Here is a 16,023-nt window from a genome sequence, read left to right as displayed (position 1 = left end):
AACAGGTGATAATCTATTTACCTTCCCCTAGAAGTCTGTATTACATGGCTAATAAAAATCAACTACTCACCTATTAAAATCTATCACTGCCCTGAATACACAGGGTCATAGATGTTTAAAAAAACAAACGTAGTAAAAAATAAATGTTCAAATCAATTCAATTCAATAAATATTTATTAAGCACCTACTATGTGCCAGGCACTGTGCATTTTATTAGAGGTCTCAGTTTACTAAGAATCAATTATTAATTCCTTAGCTCTACCTTCTAAGACTTTTAAGTGAAGGAAAAAAAAAAAAAACATATTTCTTTTCTATAAAACCAGGTTTGCTGGCATCCCAGAGTTAACCTCAGCCTATGATACATTTTTAAAGTTGAATTATTAACCAATCAATAAACAAGCATTTACTAAGCACCACAATGCCAGGCACTGTTCTAGGCTCTGGGGTTAAAAAAATAAAATCAAAAACAGCTCCTGATTTCAAGGAACTTGCAATCTAGCTCGTGGAGACACACACACACACACACACACACACACACACACACTATATATATATATATATATATACAGGGGAAGGAGCTGATCAGGATATTCATAAGCCAGGGGTGGGGAACCTGCAGCCTAAAGGCCACAAGTGGCCCTCGAGGTCCTCAAAGGCAGCCCTTTGACTGAATCCAAACTTTACAGAACAAATCCCCTTAATAAAAGGATTTGTTCTGTAAAACTTGTACTCAACTCAGTCAAAAGACTATACCCAAGGACCTAGAAGGCCACATGTGGCCTCAAGGCCGCAGTCCTCACCCATTAAGCAACTGATTTCACCTCCTGTCGCAGTTGGAACAAAAGGGACAGGAAACAAAAATAACAAGGTGCTAATGTTTTAAAGAATGTGCAAAGAAAGGTTCTAATTTTGTTACCCTTTTGTGAAGTGTGAAGAATTTAGGACAAGTAACATCCCTGATGGTCAAAAAGAAAAGGATACAGTCTCTAAAGACAGAAAGTCAGCAGAGGCACCATGGAGGAGAGTGTCTCTGGAAGAAATGAAGATAGCTACCTATGGATTCAAGACACAATGAGCCCTGACAGAAGAATCTAGCTATGAAAAATGAGGACACATCAAGAAAATGTAAAGGAAATTGGGACCCTAGCACGCTGGAGCTGTGAACTGCCTTGGTCCTTGTTCCCTACACATTGCCTCACTACCAGTATACCTTATATAGCTCACTCTTCCCACAGACAATCACTTTGGCAGCTACGTAAAGGATGGACTAGAGTGGGGAGAGATTTGAGGCAGGGAGATCAATGAGGAGCCTATTGTTATAGTCCAAGGGCATTCTGAGGTGGTGGTTTTGTGATGAATGAGAAGAGAATGAATACAAGAGATGTTACAGAGGTAAACTGGGCAAGATTTGGCAATGGAATGGATATGTGGAGTAAGTGAAAATAAGGATTTGAGAACACCAAGTTTGTAAACCTAGGAGAGTGTTGTCCTTGACAGAAACAGGAAAATTAAGGAAGAGGGATAAATTTCAGGTAAGTGATAATGAGTTGTGTTATAGACATACTGATTTTGAAATATCTATGGGACATACAGTTTGAAACGGCAACTAGTGACATGGGACTGAAGCTCAGGAGAGAAATGGCCTGGTTATACCAAGAAGTCAGTTCCATAGGGATAACCTATGACAGCTAATGATCTCACCTATTGGATGGTGCTGGAAAACACCACAATCAGGTGGCCAATGGATGACAAGCCACTAAAGGAAGCTAAAAGTGACAGGAAGAGAAAGTAATGTCATAAAAACCCAGAAAGAGTATGCAGTGTCTGAAGATGGTGGAGTACATCAGAAAATACCCAGGCTAAAGTGGCAAAAACAAACTAAAATCAGGGTAAAGCAGCTGTCCTCCTAAGATAACTTAAGAGGACCTAAGGAAAGATTGGACCTCCAGGGGCATAAGTTTGTCCATACTAAAGTGCAAAAACCTCCGGGAAGACTCCACTGAATAAAGAACAACAAGCCTCAGGGCAGCTGGGTCTAGGAGGCAGCCTCTGCCTCAGGAACTCTCATTTCATGGACAGGGTGAAGGGTTACACAGCTGAACAGGGGAAGACGGGAGGACCATCCACTATCACTGGACACCAGGCCCAGATGTGCTGACCGGTCCTGGGCAATAGCTGTGGGTGAGGAGGAGCAAGCACACACCCAGTTAACGAGGTAGCAGAGGGGCAGGGACCCTGCTGGAATTGGGCACTTGTAGGAAAGCAGAATTCCTGTTGTTTCATTTCCAGGGTAGAGGGGAGAGCTGAAGTTTGCACCCGAGGGAGGGACTACATGGAACAAGAACATTTGTGAACCAGTATGGCTGTGGGACCTAGCCATGGCTTAAGGGCGGAGAGGAGTGCCTAAGGTTAGGCCTCAGACAGAGCTCAGAAAATAACAGTAAGAAGGACCTGAGGCCTGCGGCCCCGTTCCCCACATCTCTGGACTAGAATCTGATTACAATAAGAAACTGCTAAAAATAAAATAAAACAAAATAAAAATAAAGATGAGTAAGCAAAGGAGAAAGAACCCAATCATAGACAGGTGCTATGGGGATAGAGAAGATCTGGGTTCTTATTCAGAGGAAGACAGTGAAGTTAAAAAAGTGACTTCAACTTTAAAAAGAAATGTCAAATGGTCACAAGCCCAAAAAGAGTTCTTGGAAGAACTTTAAAAGGACTTCAAAAATCAAATAAAAAAGACTGAGGAAAAATTAGGGAAAAAATAAAAACAATCCTAGAAAATCAAGAAAACTATGAAAAAAAGCCAACCAACTGGAAAAAGAGATCAAAAAACACATAAGGAAGAAAATAACTTCTTGAAAACAAAAACTGGGCAAGGGGAAGCTAATGACATCATAAGATAATATAAGAAATATATAAATATATAAATATATATATTATATAAATATATATATTATATAATATATATTATATAAATATAAGAAATAATAAATAAGAAATATAAGAAATAATAAAACATAATCCAAAGAATGAAAAAATAGAAGAGAATGTGAAACATCTCCTTAGAAAAACAACTGATCTGGAGAACAGATCAAGGACAGACAACATAAGAACCGTTGGACCACCTGACAGTTATAATTAAAAAAAGAGTCGATACAATATTACAAAAAATTATTAAGGAAAATTCCCTTAAATTTTAGAACAAAAGAATAAAATGTAAATAGAAAAAATCCACTGATCACCACCTGAAAGAGATCCCATGATGAAAACTTACAGGAATATCATAGCAAAGTTTCACAACTCCCAGGTTAAGGAGAAAATATTTTAAGCAATAAGGAAGAAAAATTAAATACTGTGCAGCTACAATCAGAATAACATAAGATCTAGCAGGTTCTATACTAAAAGACCATAAGTCTTGGAACACTGTATTTTCAAGAGCAAAATAGCTGGGGCTGTGACTATTTGTATCCGCAGCGTTTAGCACAGTGACTGGCACTGAATGTTTTTTTTTCCATTCATTCAAGAGTCAAGACCTACCTTTAAGGTTTTATAGGCACTGCTAATGGTGGTTACCCGATGGTTTGAATGATTACCACCTAACTTACAGAGATGGCAAACTGGTCTTCTACATAATTCACAGTACATGTTTACTCTCTCCATTTCATGTTCTGGGCACATTAAAATCTGTTGAGAAAAATGAAGCATAAACATGAAGAAAGGTTGTCTAAAATTACCTAAATTAAAAGAAGCAAAAACATTATAAAACCCAAGCAAAATTGTAGCTATTTACACACATTGCTTTAAGTTTTAAAAAGCATTTTATATATTATTTTATTTGATCCTCACAAAACCTATACGTGGACCTATGATTTCCTTGATATAAGGAACTCCCAAATGAGGAGATTCTCTCTACCAATGCAAGTAAATACCTTCTCTGCGCTGAAAGGTTCACTGACTTGCACAAGCTAACACAAACAATATGTGTCAGAGGGGGTGCTTGAACCCAGATTTCTCCTGGTTCCAAGACTAGCATTCTTATCTACTATTCCATATTACCTCTCACAAAAAGCAGACAATCATTAATAACTGAGAATAATTCTTTTACAATAATAAAATAATTCATGTAAATAAATGAACAGATTATTTAGAAGGTACTTGAAATTAAGAGAGGTAGATGAAAGAAGTTCAGCCACAGGTGTGTTTTCTACATAAATATTTGTATTCTTTCTTAGAAAAAAAAAGTCTTATTTAAATAAACCAGTTAACAGACCCAAATTGTACTTGATCAGCATATTTCCAACAAGTTAAAACATTCATAGTTTAAAATATAATAGAAATAATTTAATATAATCTAGGATTGTCAACCTTAACTACCAGACCTTTTTATTTTTTAAATAGACACAATCATAATAAACTACTCAAATTTAAAGTTGTGAAGTTAAAATTAGGAAGAAAAGAATATATCTAATTAGAAAGTCCTCAGCATTCCAAAGTTCCTCCCTAAGTATTGCTAAGAATTAAAACTTCACTTTTGGGGCCGCTAGGTGACACAGTGGATAGAGCACCAGCCCTGGAATCAGGAAGACCTGAGATTTGAACTCAGATACATAACACTTACTTGCTGTGTGACTATGGGCAAGTCACTTAACCCCAACTGCCTGGCCAAAAACAAAAACAACCTTCACTTTCAAAATATAAGGTGAACCTTTTTTTTTTTTTTAACAGAACCAAGAAAATCTAAAATTATGAATAAATGGGCAACAATTAAAATTTCAGCTTGACATACAATAAAGCTTTTAAAATGGGAACCTCTTAGCCATATAATGTTAAAATACTTGAGGAAAAGAACTTGCAGAGAAGTCAACATATTTACTATACTCCTGATTCTTCCAGATTTCGTCTTCAATCCCCGAGAAACTTCATCTTGAAAGCTCTGTCCACACCTGGACTTTACATACTGAAAGTATCCTTCACCCCTGTGGCTTCTACCTCTGATTGGCTCATTTTTCCTAGAACCTCCGTTTTAAGGTGAAGGCCCAGACCAATAGTATGTCTGTTTCATTCTTTGCATTTGTATCCCAAACACCTGCGACAGTGCTTTCTTAAGCATTAAAGGCTTAACAAATGCTTGTCAATTGACTGAAGGACAAATTAGTTTTACCTGATTTAGTACAAAGTGCTAACCGATCTATTATTGCCCAAGTTTGGGGTGGGGGTGGGGATATTGTTTTTAAATAAAATAGCTTGATTAATTTGAAAGCAAAGCTTGTCAGGTTTTTTTTTCACCCTACATTACTCAAAGTAAATTTTTCATATGCCCCATAATTTAAGGGACAATTTCAGTACCTCTGTCAGGTTCTAAGTATATTACTTTAATTATACATATATACACCATTATAAATGAACACACACATATATATATATACATACATACACACATATACATATATACTCACATATACATATGTATGCATGTATACACACCCCTAAATACTTTAGCAATAATTATACTGATAAAGCCAATAAGTTTAGATATAAAAAGCACTGGATTTGAGAGACTACCTGGATTCTAACCCAGACTCTATCACTTACTAAATTTTTTGCACATATCAATCAATCAACAAACAAACATTTATTAAGCACCTGCTCTGTGTCAGGTACTGTGCTGGGTATTGGGGACATAAATACAAAGAATGAAATAATCCCTATTCTCAAGGAATTCTGAGGGAAAAAAATAAGTATATAATAAGTATATACAGAATATAAAAAGAATAATTCCAAATAAATACAAGGTAGTTAGAAAGGGAACAGTTGAGAAGAGCAGGAAAGAATGTGGTGCTGACTAAGCTTCTTTTTTCTTTGTAAATGGGTATATAATCCTTATACTATACTACCTAGTCAGAGGGCTGTTCTAAAGATCAAGTTAAATAATGTTTTAAAGTATTATACAATTTTCAGCTATTATTATAATGATGATAGATCACCTATAGGCTTACAGAGGGAAATGAAGCTTTATGTCAAGCACTTGAAATCGAACAGTGTGTTGTGATTAAAGAGCTGGACTTGGAGTTGGGAAGACCCGGGTTCAAATCGTATCTACTATACTACTAGCTGTATGACAATGAACAAGTCTTTTAACCTGTCTGTGACTCAGTTTCCTCATCCATCCCTGTCAATTCTAAACCTATTATGTATGCACCTATGAGCCATGCAAATAAACTAAGAATTATGACTAACTCTTAATTCCTCTGTAGTGACTGGGCATGCAACTGTACCCCAAAAAAGTCTCTAAATATTTCCAGTCCCAAATCCCAATCCCTACACTTAGGATATGTCATGTCCTTGTTAAAATATAGACAAAAAAACTGATTAACACTGCAATTTATTATGTTATCCTTCCCACCTTTATCAAAATCCCACTTACCTTAGGTCTAAAATTAGTGGTTGGGCCTACATACTCATGCTGAGCTTTTACAGTGCCCCAAGGATGATATATTTTGAAGCATTCATTACAGTAGCTTGCACTGCAGTCCATGCAACTTTTAGTGGATTCTTGAGGTGGAGGTTTGCAGAGGTCACACATAATGGCCGTAGCTGCCCTAGCTGCCTGTCGGTATCTTTCCACAATCGTTTCCAAAGTGAAATTTCGAAACAAACCATTGATTCCACGCTCTCCCAGGTCAATATCATGCTCACAACCAGGACAAGGAAAAGTGGTCGTCCTAGGAGTCAATGAGTTGCGTTTCCAGCCTGAATAATTGATCATTCCTAATGTTTAGTTATAGTAGTGGGAAGATGATTAGAATGACAAAACACAGAATGAAAAAGGTTGCAAGAGAAAAATGTGTGTACACTGCGTACACCAAATACAAAATACTGAAAGGAATAACATATATAAGTCAATGCAAATTATGCAAACATTTTAAAAAATAGCTTTCTATTGAACTTTCCTTCTATGCAAAAGATCAAATACAAAAAACACCTGTATTTTCCAAAACACTTCGAGTCAAGGAAGAGCACCTGAAATATCCTCACAGAAGGATCTTGATAAATATTTTTGATGATGCTGAATAAACTTTACAAGCCCTGCACACATTGTATATACTGTATATAGCTTGCTTTGTATATACTTGTTTGCATAGTTTCCAATTGGATTGTAAGCTCCTTGAGGGCAAGGACTGTCTTTTGCCACTTTTTGTATCCCCAGCATTTAGCACAGTGCCTGGCACAAAGTAGGCAGTTAATAAATGTTTAATGATTCACTGAAGTCCTCAGCTCACTCACACTCATTCACACACTCTCTCTCTCTCTCTCTCTCACACACACACACACACACACACACACACAAACTAAATCTACCACATAAATATATAGCCATGTAAAATAGAGCCTTACTTGGTTGCATATGCAGCCCCATAACAGAAAATTCTAGAAAGTAGTTGCAGCACTCCTAATGCATATTCCCCTATTTGCCCAGAATCCCACTAGTTTTGGCTTTGAAAGGAATTCAGGTATCAAAGGAGTACTCATTAATGGTCATTGTACTGATCCTCAAAACATCCTAAAATAGCCCTACGCTAGTTCAGAATTCCTAATATTATACAGTAAGTACTGACTCCCATTCATTAGCCAATAAAATATTTATAAAATTTCAGTAGGTAGCGTGCTATTTTTAAAGTACAATCTACTGAAGGTTGTATAACACATTCACAATCATAAAAGTTAATAATTTTAACAAGGCCACAAAACATTTTCCTATGAGCGTTAAAAAAAAAGGATTTTACAAACGAAAATTTTAAAATGTCATAAAATATAGAATACATGGAATAGCACCTTCTGGTTCCCAACATTTAGGAACAATATTAATGGAAAGAGCTCTAGATTTGGAGTCAGAGAACTTGGCTTTGAATTCTAGCTTTTCTGAGCTTTGACACTGAGCAAGATACTTGACATGTCTGGGTTTTGGTTCCCTCATCTGTAAAATGAGGGAGCAGGAGAAGGATTGTTCTAAAGTCAGAGTATCTAAACCTTTTTTGTGCCATGGACCCTTCTGGCAATTTGATGAAGCTATAGACTCTTTCTCAGAATAATGTTTTCAAGTACATAAAATAAAATATATACAATTATAAAGGAAACAAACTGTATTGGAATAGTTTACATAAATAAAACTATATAAATATATAAATACATAATAATTTGAGGAGATTAACCTTATTTCAAAGTGGTGGCAACTTTTTTAAAATGTGGGGAAAAAATCTAAAAAGTTAAAGGCAGAGAAAGGCATTCATTCAAACATGCTTCATAACATCAGATTAATAAAACAAATGATAAATGCAAGCTTTAAAACACAACACAACAGTGAAAATATAATTTATGGTGCAGTGGTTCAGTTTCAAGAAATGAAACAAGAAATGTATTTTTAGTTTCACAGTTTCACCATGTAGAATAGATCACACATGAAAATGAAATGGATAATTGTGCAAAATAAATAGCTTTAAAATAATTACTTGTTAAAGCTCAAAGTTTTATTAAAAAATTAGAAAAAATATAATGAAATCATACTTTAAACAACATGTGCATGCAGCACACCATGCTTTTATTTCACTCCATGTTCAAAAAAGTCAGAATTTATTATAAATGTGTATCATTCCTTTTCCATAAGCCTCTCCTACTGTGCCTAATTTTTTGTCACCCAAAATTAAAGATTATAGCACAAAACTAACATTTTATAAAATAAGATGGTATAGTTGAGATGGCATAATAGGATGGCATAATGTTTGAAGCATCAGTCTATAAGTGAAAAATATATTTGATCAAGATATAGTGACTTTGAAACATTTTTAGTAGCTTTCTGAATATCACTTAAAATTTTTTAAAAATAATTTCCACTATAATAATTTATTTTATACTATATATTTAATAATTCAGGAATAAAAATAAGCATACCAAATCATGTTTTCAGGACCCTCAAAGCAGCAGAGTTGATCTAAAAGCATTGAGGAAAAAGCTCCAATAAAATTAGGCAATATGTCAATCAAGAAATTATATACACATAGAGAGACACACATACATTCTAACTTTCTTTCCTAATCTGGCTTTAAAGGGATGGACTGACTTCTGGGAGAATTCCATCTGTTTTACTATAAATACCTATAATATCTTGTACTAATGATATAGTGAACAACAAAAGTAATGACGTCTAGACTAAAAAGAATATGGAAGAAGCAAAAGAGCAATAATTCTACTATAGAAATTTCCACTATTATTTCCTTTTAGAAATTATTATGGTACTTTAAACAAGATGGCAACATACACTTCATTTGATATTCTTCATAATATACCTTAAAGCAATATTATAAAAGTGAGTTTATTAATCCCTTCCACTAGATTAAGTCCTTTAAGCGCAATGACTATTCATTTTTCATTTTCATTTGTGCACATTGCACAAATAAGTTAACAAGATACAAAACACACAATAAAATTTTGTTGAAATTAAGACATGCAATACTCTTTCGCCCAATTTTAACACATAAAACAATAATCTGGACACTAAGAAATTAATTCAATTTAAAACAAATTAAATGTCTAACTATATTGGAGATTCTAGGTCTAATATTATTATATTTTATTGTACATTATATACATAGTAAAAAGAGAATTTCTGGCTCAGGCTTCTTGCTGGCCCTATGATATGAGATAGATTGTGATGATAAAGAAATTCTGGTTCATACTTCTTCCCACCATTATAAGAAGAGGACACTGCCCTATTCTCTATTTTAAGCTTCTAGACATTGCTCCTGGAAGCTAGGTCATAATACCTGCAGAACTTTTCAAAGTTGGGAAACAAGTCACACTTCCAGTTTTGACCACCTTATCTTTCCCCTTCTGTTACTTGTTTCCAGACATGTATACCCTTATCTTTCCCTCCTACTTTTTGCAAAATTCCATTTTTCTATGTTGTTTACACATTCACATTCTAGATAAGGTTGCTGAAGCTGATACTCTGGGCTCACTGACTCCTGTATACGATCAGTTGAGCTTACATTGTGAGCATAATAATAAAACTGCAATTTACTATCTCTGCATTGTTAATTGGTGATTGACAAAAGTAACTAATCAATGGACACCTGAATAATTTTTATTTATTATCGATCCCAGATAGGAGAAACTAGGTCAATCAAGATCAAGTTTTCCAGACCAGTAACCCTCCACAAGGTAGATTTTATCTTGAGATAAAAAGGAAAAATTGCAGATAAAGGTTAGTATTTTGAACATTTGGTTCTTTATTATTTATAATTACTGTACTGTTTTAACTACCCTCCCCATCTGGTATGGTTTAGAACTGAGAAAAATCAGCCAGCAGTGGGGAGAGTACCTATCATTGAGGATATAAATCTGACATAAACTTCAATTCCACCCTGAGTAGTTGGATATCATTATGGAATCCTCAAATTCCAATAATTCTGGTCTAGTCTGTGGCAACTGCCTATAGATTGGAGTACAAAATTATTCCTGGTTGAATATATTTCCTATATGGGAACTCTGGTCTAGTCAAGCTGTTAAAAAAAAAAACTGTTTGGATTGTAGTAATGGCTGAAATACATCATCCTTGACCTCAGGGAGGATCTTCCGATTTTGAAATACTGTATATGCTTAGATTAACTGTTGAAGCTTTATACCAAATAAGCTCTCCCTAACATCTGTAATTGTTGTAATACTGATGCTTCTCAATAAACAGGGACTTCTACTGACCCTTTCATTAAACTTTCAATGGAAGATACATTTTTAAAACAGGCAGGAAAAAAGTGGGAATCTTTTTTGCCAAGAGTTTCAAAGCTGAAGATGGAGGACTAGCGACTGCTACTCTGCTGAAATTATCCCGATATTCCCCTCCAAATAACTTTAAAATGATGCCTCAAAAAATTTTGGAATAGCAGAGTCAACAAAAACTCAGGGTAAGGTAGTTTTCTGTCCCAAGAAAATCTGAAAGATCAGCAGAAGTCTGTGTCACCAGAGTGGAGGCCTATCCAGAGCCCACACACATATGGTGGTGCTAATAGCGGTCACAGGAGCAGCTCTGGGGGCTCTTAGTCCAGAGACTGTAAGGGGGTCAGACAATGGATCAGAAAGAAATTACAGGGGACCCTTTGCTGGCACTGAGTACAGCAGGCAATGACTGGCAACTTTATTGCCCACACGCAGTTCTGGGTCACAGTTCCATGGCACTAGGGGTTGATCGCAAGGAAGCAGGAGCCCTGGTTGCAGCTCTAAGACAAACATGAGCATTCACATGTGAAGCAGCAGGAACTAGCAGCCTTCCTTGGTAGACACCAGGAGAGCAGTGACCGTACCTCTCCCAGGATCACACACCATCCTGGAAGCACCCCAAACTTGAAGAACCCTAGAACTAGTCCTGAAAACTACAGCATGAAAAAAGCCTGAAACTTGGGACAGTGCCTAACCAACCCTAGGTGAGCAGAACTCAACTTAACATAAAATTGTAAGTCAAGAAATGGGCTAAAAAATGAGCAAAAAAAGAGAACATGACCTTAAAAAATTACTACAGTGACAGGAAAGATCAAAACACAAACTCAGAAGACAACAATATGAAAACAAATACCAAAAAAGTCTCGAAGAAAAATGCTAATGGGACACAAGCACAACAATAATCTCTGGAAGAGTTAAAGAAAGAGAGAAGAATGATAGAGGAAAAATTTGGAAAAGAAATGAGATAAGAAACGATGAGCAAGTTGATTTTAGAAAAACAACGGGGGCAGCTAGATGGCACAGTAGATAGAGCTCCAACCTTGGAGTCAGGTGGACCTGAGTTCAAATCTGACCTCAGACAGATAACATTAGCTGTGTGACCCTGGGCAAGTCACTTAACCCTAATTGCCTCACCAAAAAGAAAAAAAAAAAAGAAAAACAATGAAAGTTTTGCATGATACAATAAAGAGTTAAATGAATAGAACCAAGAAAATGTTGTATACAATAACAGCAATACTACTTCAAGAATAACTGTGAATAACTAAGCTGAGTGTTATAAATATTCAAATCAACTACAAAGGACCTATGAAGGAAGATGGCATCCACCTCCAGAGAAAGAATTTATAAATAGAAGTATGCATAGTAAGGTTTTACATACACACACACACATATGTACATATGTATGTGTGTATATACATATATATCTCAAATGGTGGCCTTCTCTACTACAGGGTGGGAAGGGAGAAAAGGAGACAGTTCAAAACTTAAAATGTAACAAAGCAGAATTAGCTTAATGGCAAAAAAAAAAAAATCACTAAACAAAAGAACTCCTTAAAAAAACACAAAACAGGCCAAATGATAAAAGAGGTACAAAAGCTCACTGAAGAAAATTAATTCCTTCAAAACTAGAACTGGGCAAGTAGAAGCTAATGAGACATCAAGAAACAATAAAATAAAGTTAAAAGAATGAAAAAATAGAAGAAAATGTGAAATATCTCATCAGAAAAACAACACATCTGGAAAACAGACCGAGGAGAGATAATTTAAGAATTACTGGACTACCTGAAAGCCATGATCAAAATACATCATATTTCAAGAAATTACCAAGGAAAACTGCCCCAACACATTAGATCCAGAAGGTAAAATAGAAATTGAAAGAATCCATCAATCACTTCCTGAAAGAGATCCCAAAATTAAAATTCCCAGGAACATTATAGCCAAATTCCAGTGCTTCCAGGTCAAAAGAGAAAACATGTCAAGTAGCCAGAAAGAAACAATTCAAATACTGTGGAGCCACAATCAAGATTACACAAGATTTAGTGTCTTCCATGTTAAAGGAGTAGAGGGCTTAGAATATGATATTCAAGAAGGCAAAGGCGCTCGCTAAGATTACAACGAAGACTTACCTACCCAGCAAAAATGAATATGATTCTTCAGGGGAAAAAAATGGATATTTAATGAAATAGAGGACTTTCAGGCATTCTTTTTTTTTTTTTGAGAGGCAATAGGGGTTAAATGACTTGCCCAGAGTCACACGGCTAGCAAATATTATGTGTCTGAGGCCAAATTCGAATTCAGGTCCTCCTGATTCCAGAGCTAGTGCTCTATCCACTACACCACCTAGCTGCCCCTTCAGGCATTCGTGATGAAAAGACCAGAGCTAAAGAGAAAATTTTCAAATACAAGACTCAAGAGAAGCATAAAAAGGTAAACATGAAAGAGTAATCCAAAGTATCTCAATAAAGTTAAATGGGAAGACATTACATGTAATTCCTAAGAACTTTATCAGTATTGGGGCAGTTAAAAGGAGTTTATATAGAGGCCGAGTTTATATAGAGGCCATGGATGTGAATCAACTATGTTGGCATGATCTCAAAAAAAAAAAAATGAAGAGTTGAGAAAGAGGGATTCACTAGGAGAGGTGGGAAAGGAGAGAGTAGAATGGGGAAAATTTTCTAACATAAAAAAGGCACACAAGGAAGAGTTTTTACAGTGGAGGGGAAAATGGGGAGGGTTGGCAGGTAATGTTTGAACCTTACTCTTAAAGAAGGAAGAATATATATACACACTCAGTTGTGTGTAGAAATGTAACTTACCCAATATGGAAACAGGAAGGGGAAGGGGATAAGACAAAGAGGAGGTGAGGGTGATAAAAGTGAGGGTGATAAAAGTGAGGACAAATTAATGGATGCAGTGGTTACAAGCAAAATAGATCTTTGAGTTGGGACGGGATAAAAAGAAAGACGAACAAGAAATAGAATAAAATAGCATGGTTCAGGGAAATACACAGTTAGTAATCACAACTGTGAATGTAAATGGGATGAGCTTAAAAAACAAAAAATCAGATACATAAAACACCAAACAGAAGCAGATAGCATAATGGATTAGAAACCGGAAATACGTTGTTTACAAGAGACACACTTGTAACAGAAAGACACACATATATAGATTTCAAACAAAGGGCTGGAGTAGAATCTAATAAGCTTCAGCTGAAGTTAAAAAAGGGGGGGGGAGGGGAGGCAGTGGTAGCAATCATTATTTCAGACAAATCAAAAGCAAAAATAGACCTAATTAAAAGGGATAATCAGGGAAACTGCATTTTACTAAAAGATATAAACAATGAAGTAATGTCAAACATTTTTACAAGTTTCTCTAATAAAGGTTTCATTTCTCAAATAAATACTGAGTACAGAACTGAGTCAAAATTATAAAAATAAGAGCCATTCCTCAATTGATAAATGGTCAAAGGACATAAACAGGCGGCTTTCAGAAGGAAAAAAACAAAGTTATCTGTAGTCATATGAAAAAATGCTCTCAATCACAATTGATGAGAGAAAAGTAAATTAAGACAACTCTAGGTTACCACCTCACACCTTTCATAAATTACAAATGCTAGAATGGATGAGGGATAAATAAGTACACTAATGAACTGTTAGAGGAGTAGTGAACTGGTCCAACCACTCTGGGGAACAATTTAGAGCTAAGCCCAAAGGGCTATAAAACTGTGCCTTCCCTTTGACCCAGCACTACTGAGTCTGTACCCCAACAAGATCAAAGAAAAAGGAAACAGTTGTATTTCTATACACAACTGAGTATGTGTGTGTGTGTGTGTGTGTGTGTATACATATTCTTCCTTCTTCAAACCAATTCCAAAGAGAGTAAGGTTCAAACATTACCTGCAACCCCTTCCCCTCCATGTACATATACATTGTATATGTACAAAAACATTTAGAGCAGCTCTTTTTGTGGTGGCAAAGAACTGGAAATTGAGAGGATGCTCATCAATTGAGGAAGAACTAAACAACTTGTGGCATATGATTGTAATACAGAACTATTGTGCTGTGAGAAAGGACAAGGGAAATGGTCTCAGAATAATATGGCAAGATGTATACGAAGTGATGCAAAGTGAAGTGAGAAAAACCAGGTGACCATTGTGCACAGTAACAATAAAGCTGAACTGTGATGATCAACTGTGAAAGACTTGGCTACTCTAATCAATACAATGATTCAAGACAATTCCGAAGGACTCATGATGAAAAAATGCTGTCCTCCTCCAGAGAGAACTGATGAACTCTGAGTGCAAACTCAAGTATAACTTTCTCACTTTCTTTATTCTTCCTGCTTTTTTTTTAAAATATGGCTAATACAGAAATATGTTTTACATGATTTCACATGTATAGCTGATATCACATTGCTTGCCTTCTTAGTGTGTGAAGGAGTGGTGAGAGGGAAGGAAAGAATTTGGAACTCAAAATTTGAAAAGAATGTAAAATTACATAATTTTTAAAGAGTTTCAAAGCTTTCAAAAGAAATGATCTCATCTTTTGTGTTCCTAATTCCAACCACATTGGGAATGGGAAGAAGGAGATCCTTTTCCAATTTGAAGAAATGTATAGCATTCTAAATTAGACTGAATTTGTTAAATACATATTTGGTGCATATCTCCAAACTATGATGGAAATGTGATCTGAATTCTTTTAATAAATGCTAAAATATCCTGTCAGCTTTTTCAATTTGCAAAAGCACTCAGGACTTTCTCATATCAATAGCACACCTCTCTATCACTCTTGAAAGGGAGTGATTTCACCAACTAGAGAATAAACAAAACTGATGCCAATTAAAAACTGTATCTCTAATGAAGTCCAAAAACAGAGAAGAAACATTATTTTGCAGCTTTTAAGCCTTATTTGGCACTTAAGAACCACCTGTTACTAACTCTTCTATGTGAGAAAGTTGCTTGTTTAAATCAGGAAGCAAATGTTCTAGATTAAGTAAAATTTAGTTTTAAGAATGTTCTACTATATCTCTTTTTCTTCTGTGAATGATTTAACAGAAATTGATTGCCTGGATAAATCAGAAGCAAAGTCACCTAAAAGGAAATAAACAGACTGTGCATTTGCAAGCTCTTAAAGACTGAAATTGGAAAAGTTTTACCTGACAAAATAGGAAGCTATCTGTAAACCGTGAATTTTCAATTTTCATCAGGGAAAAGTAAAAAGTTTTGCAATTACTTGATACTACATAAGAAAATCT

At 35.5% G+C, this 16,023-nt stretch overlaps 1 protein-coding gene across 2 annotated transcripts in view; it reads right to left on the bottom strand.

Moving 5' to 3' along the window:
- Positions 1–16,023, bottom strand: part of TRIM36 (tripartite motif containing 36) — a 58,084-nt gene that overhangs the window by 23,138 nt on the left and 18,923 nt on the right. The window contains exons 3-4 of one of the 2 annotated variants that reach the window (XM_027869158.1): positions 6,428–6,771; positions 3,541–3,687 (exon numbers count right to left, since the gene is read on the bottom strand). In XM_027869158.1, the coding sequence (XP_027724959.1) occupies positions 3,541–3,687; positions 6,428–6,771 (491 nt within the window). The remainder of the gene's footprint in view (positions 1–3,540; positions 3,688–6,427; positions 6,772–16,023) is intronic. The other variant, XM_027869159.1, reaches the window with a different exon arrangement.

The sequence above is a fragment of the Vombatus ursinus genome, unplaced genomic scaffold, assembly GCF_900497805.2.
Source record: "Vombatus ursinus unplaced genomic scaffold, bare-nosed wombat genome assembly UNPS02014792.1, whole genome shotgun sequence".
Classification (NCBI taxonomy): Eukaryota; Metazoa; Chordata; class Mammalia; order Diprotodontia; family Vombatidae; genus Vombatus; species Vombatus ursinus.
Note: the sequence above shows the minus strand (reverse complement) of the source record. Positions and strands in the feature narration are given on the sequence as shown.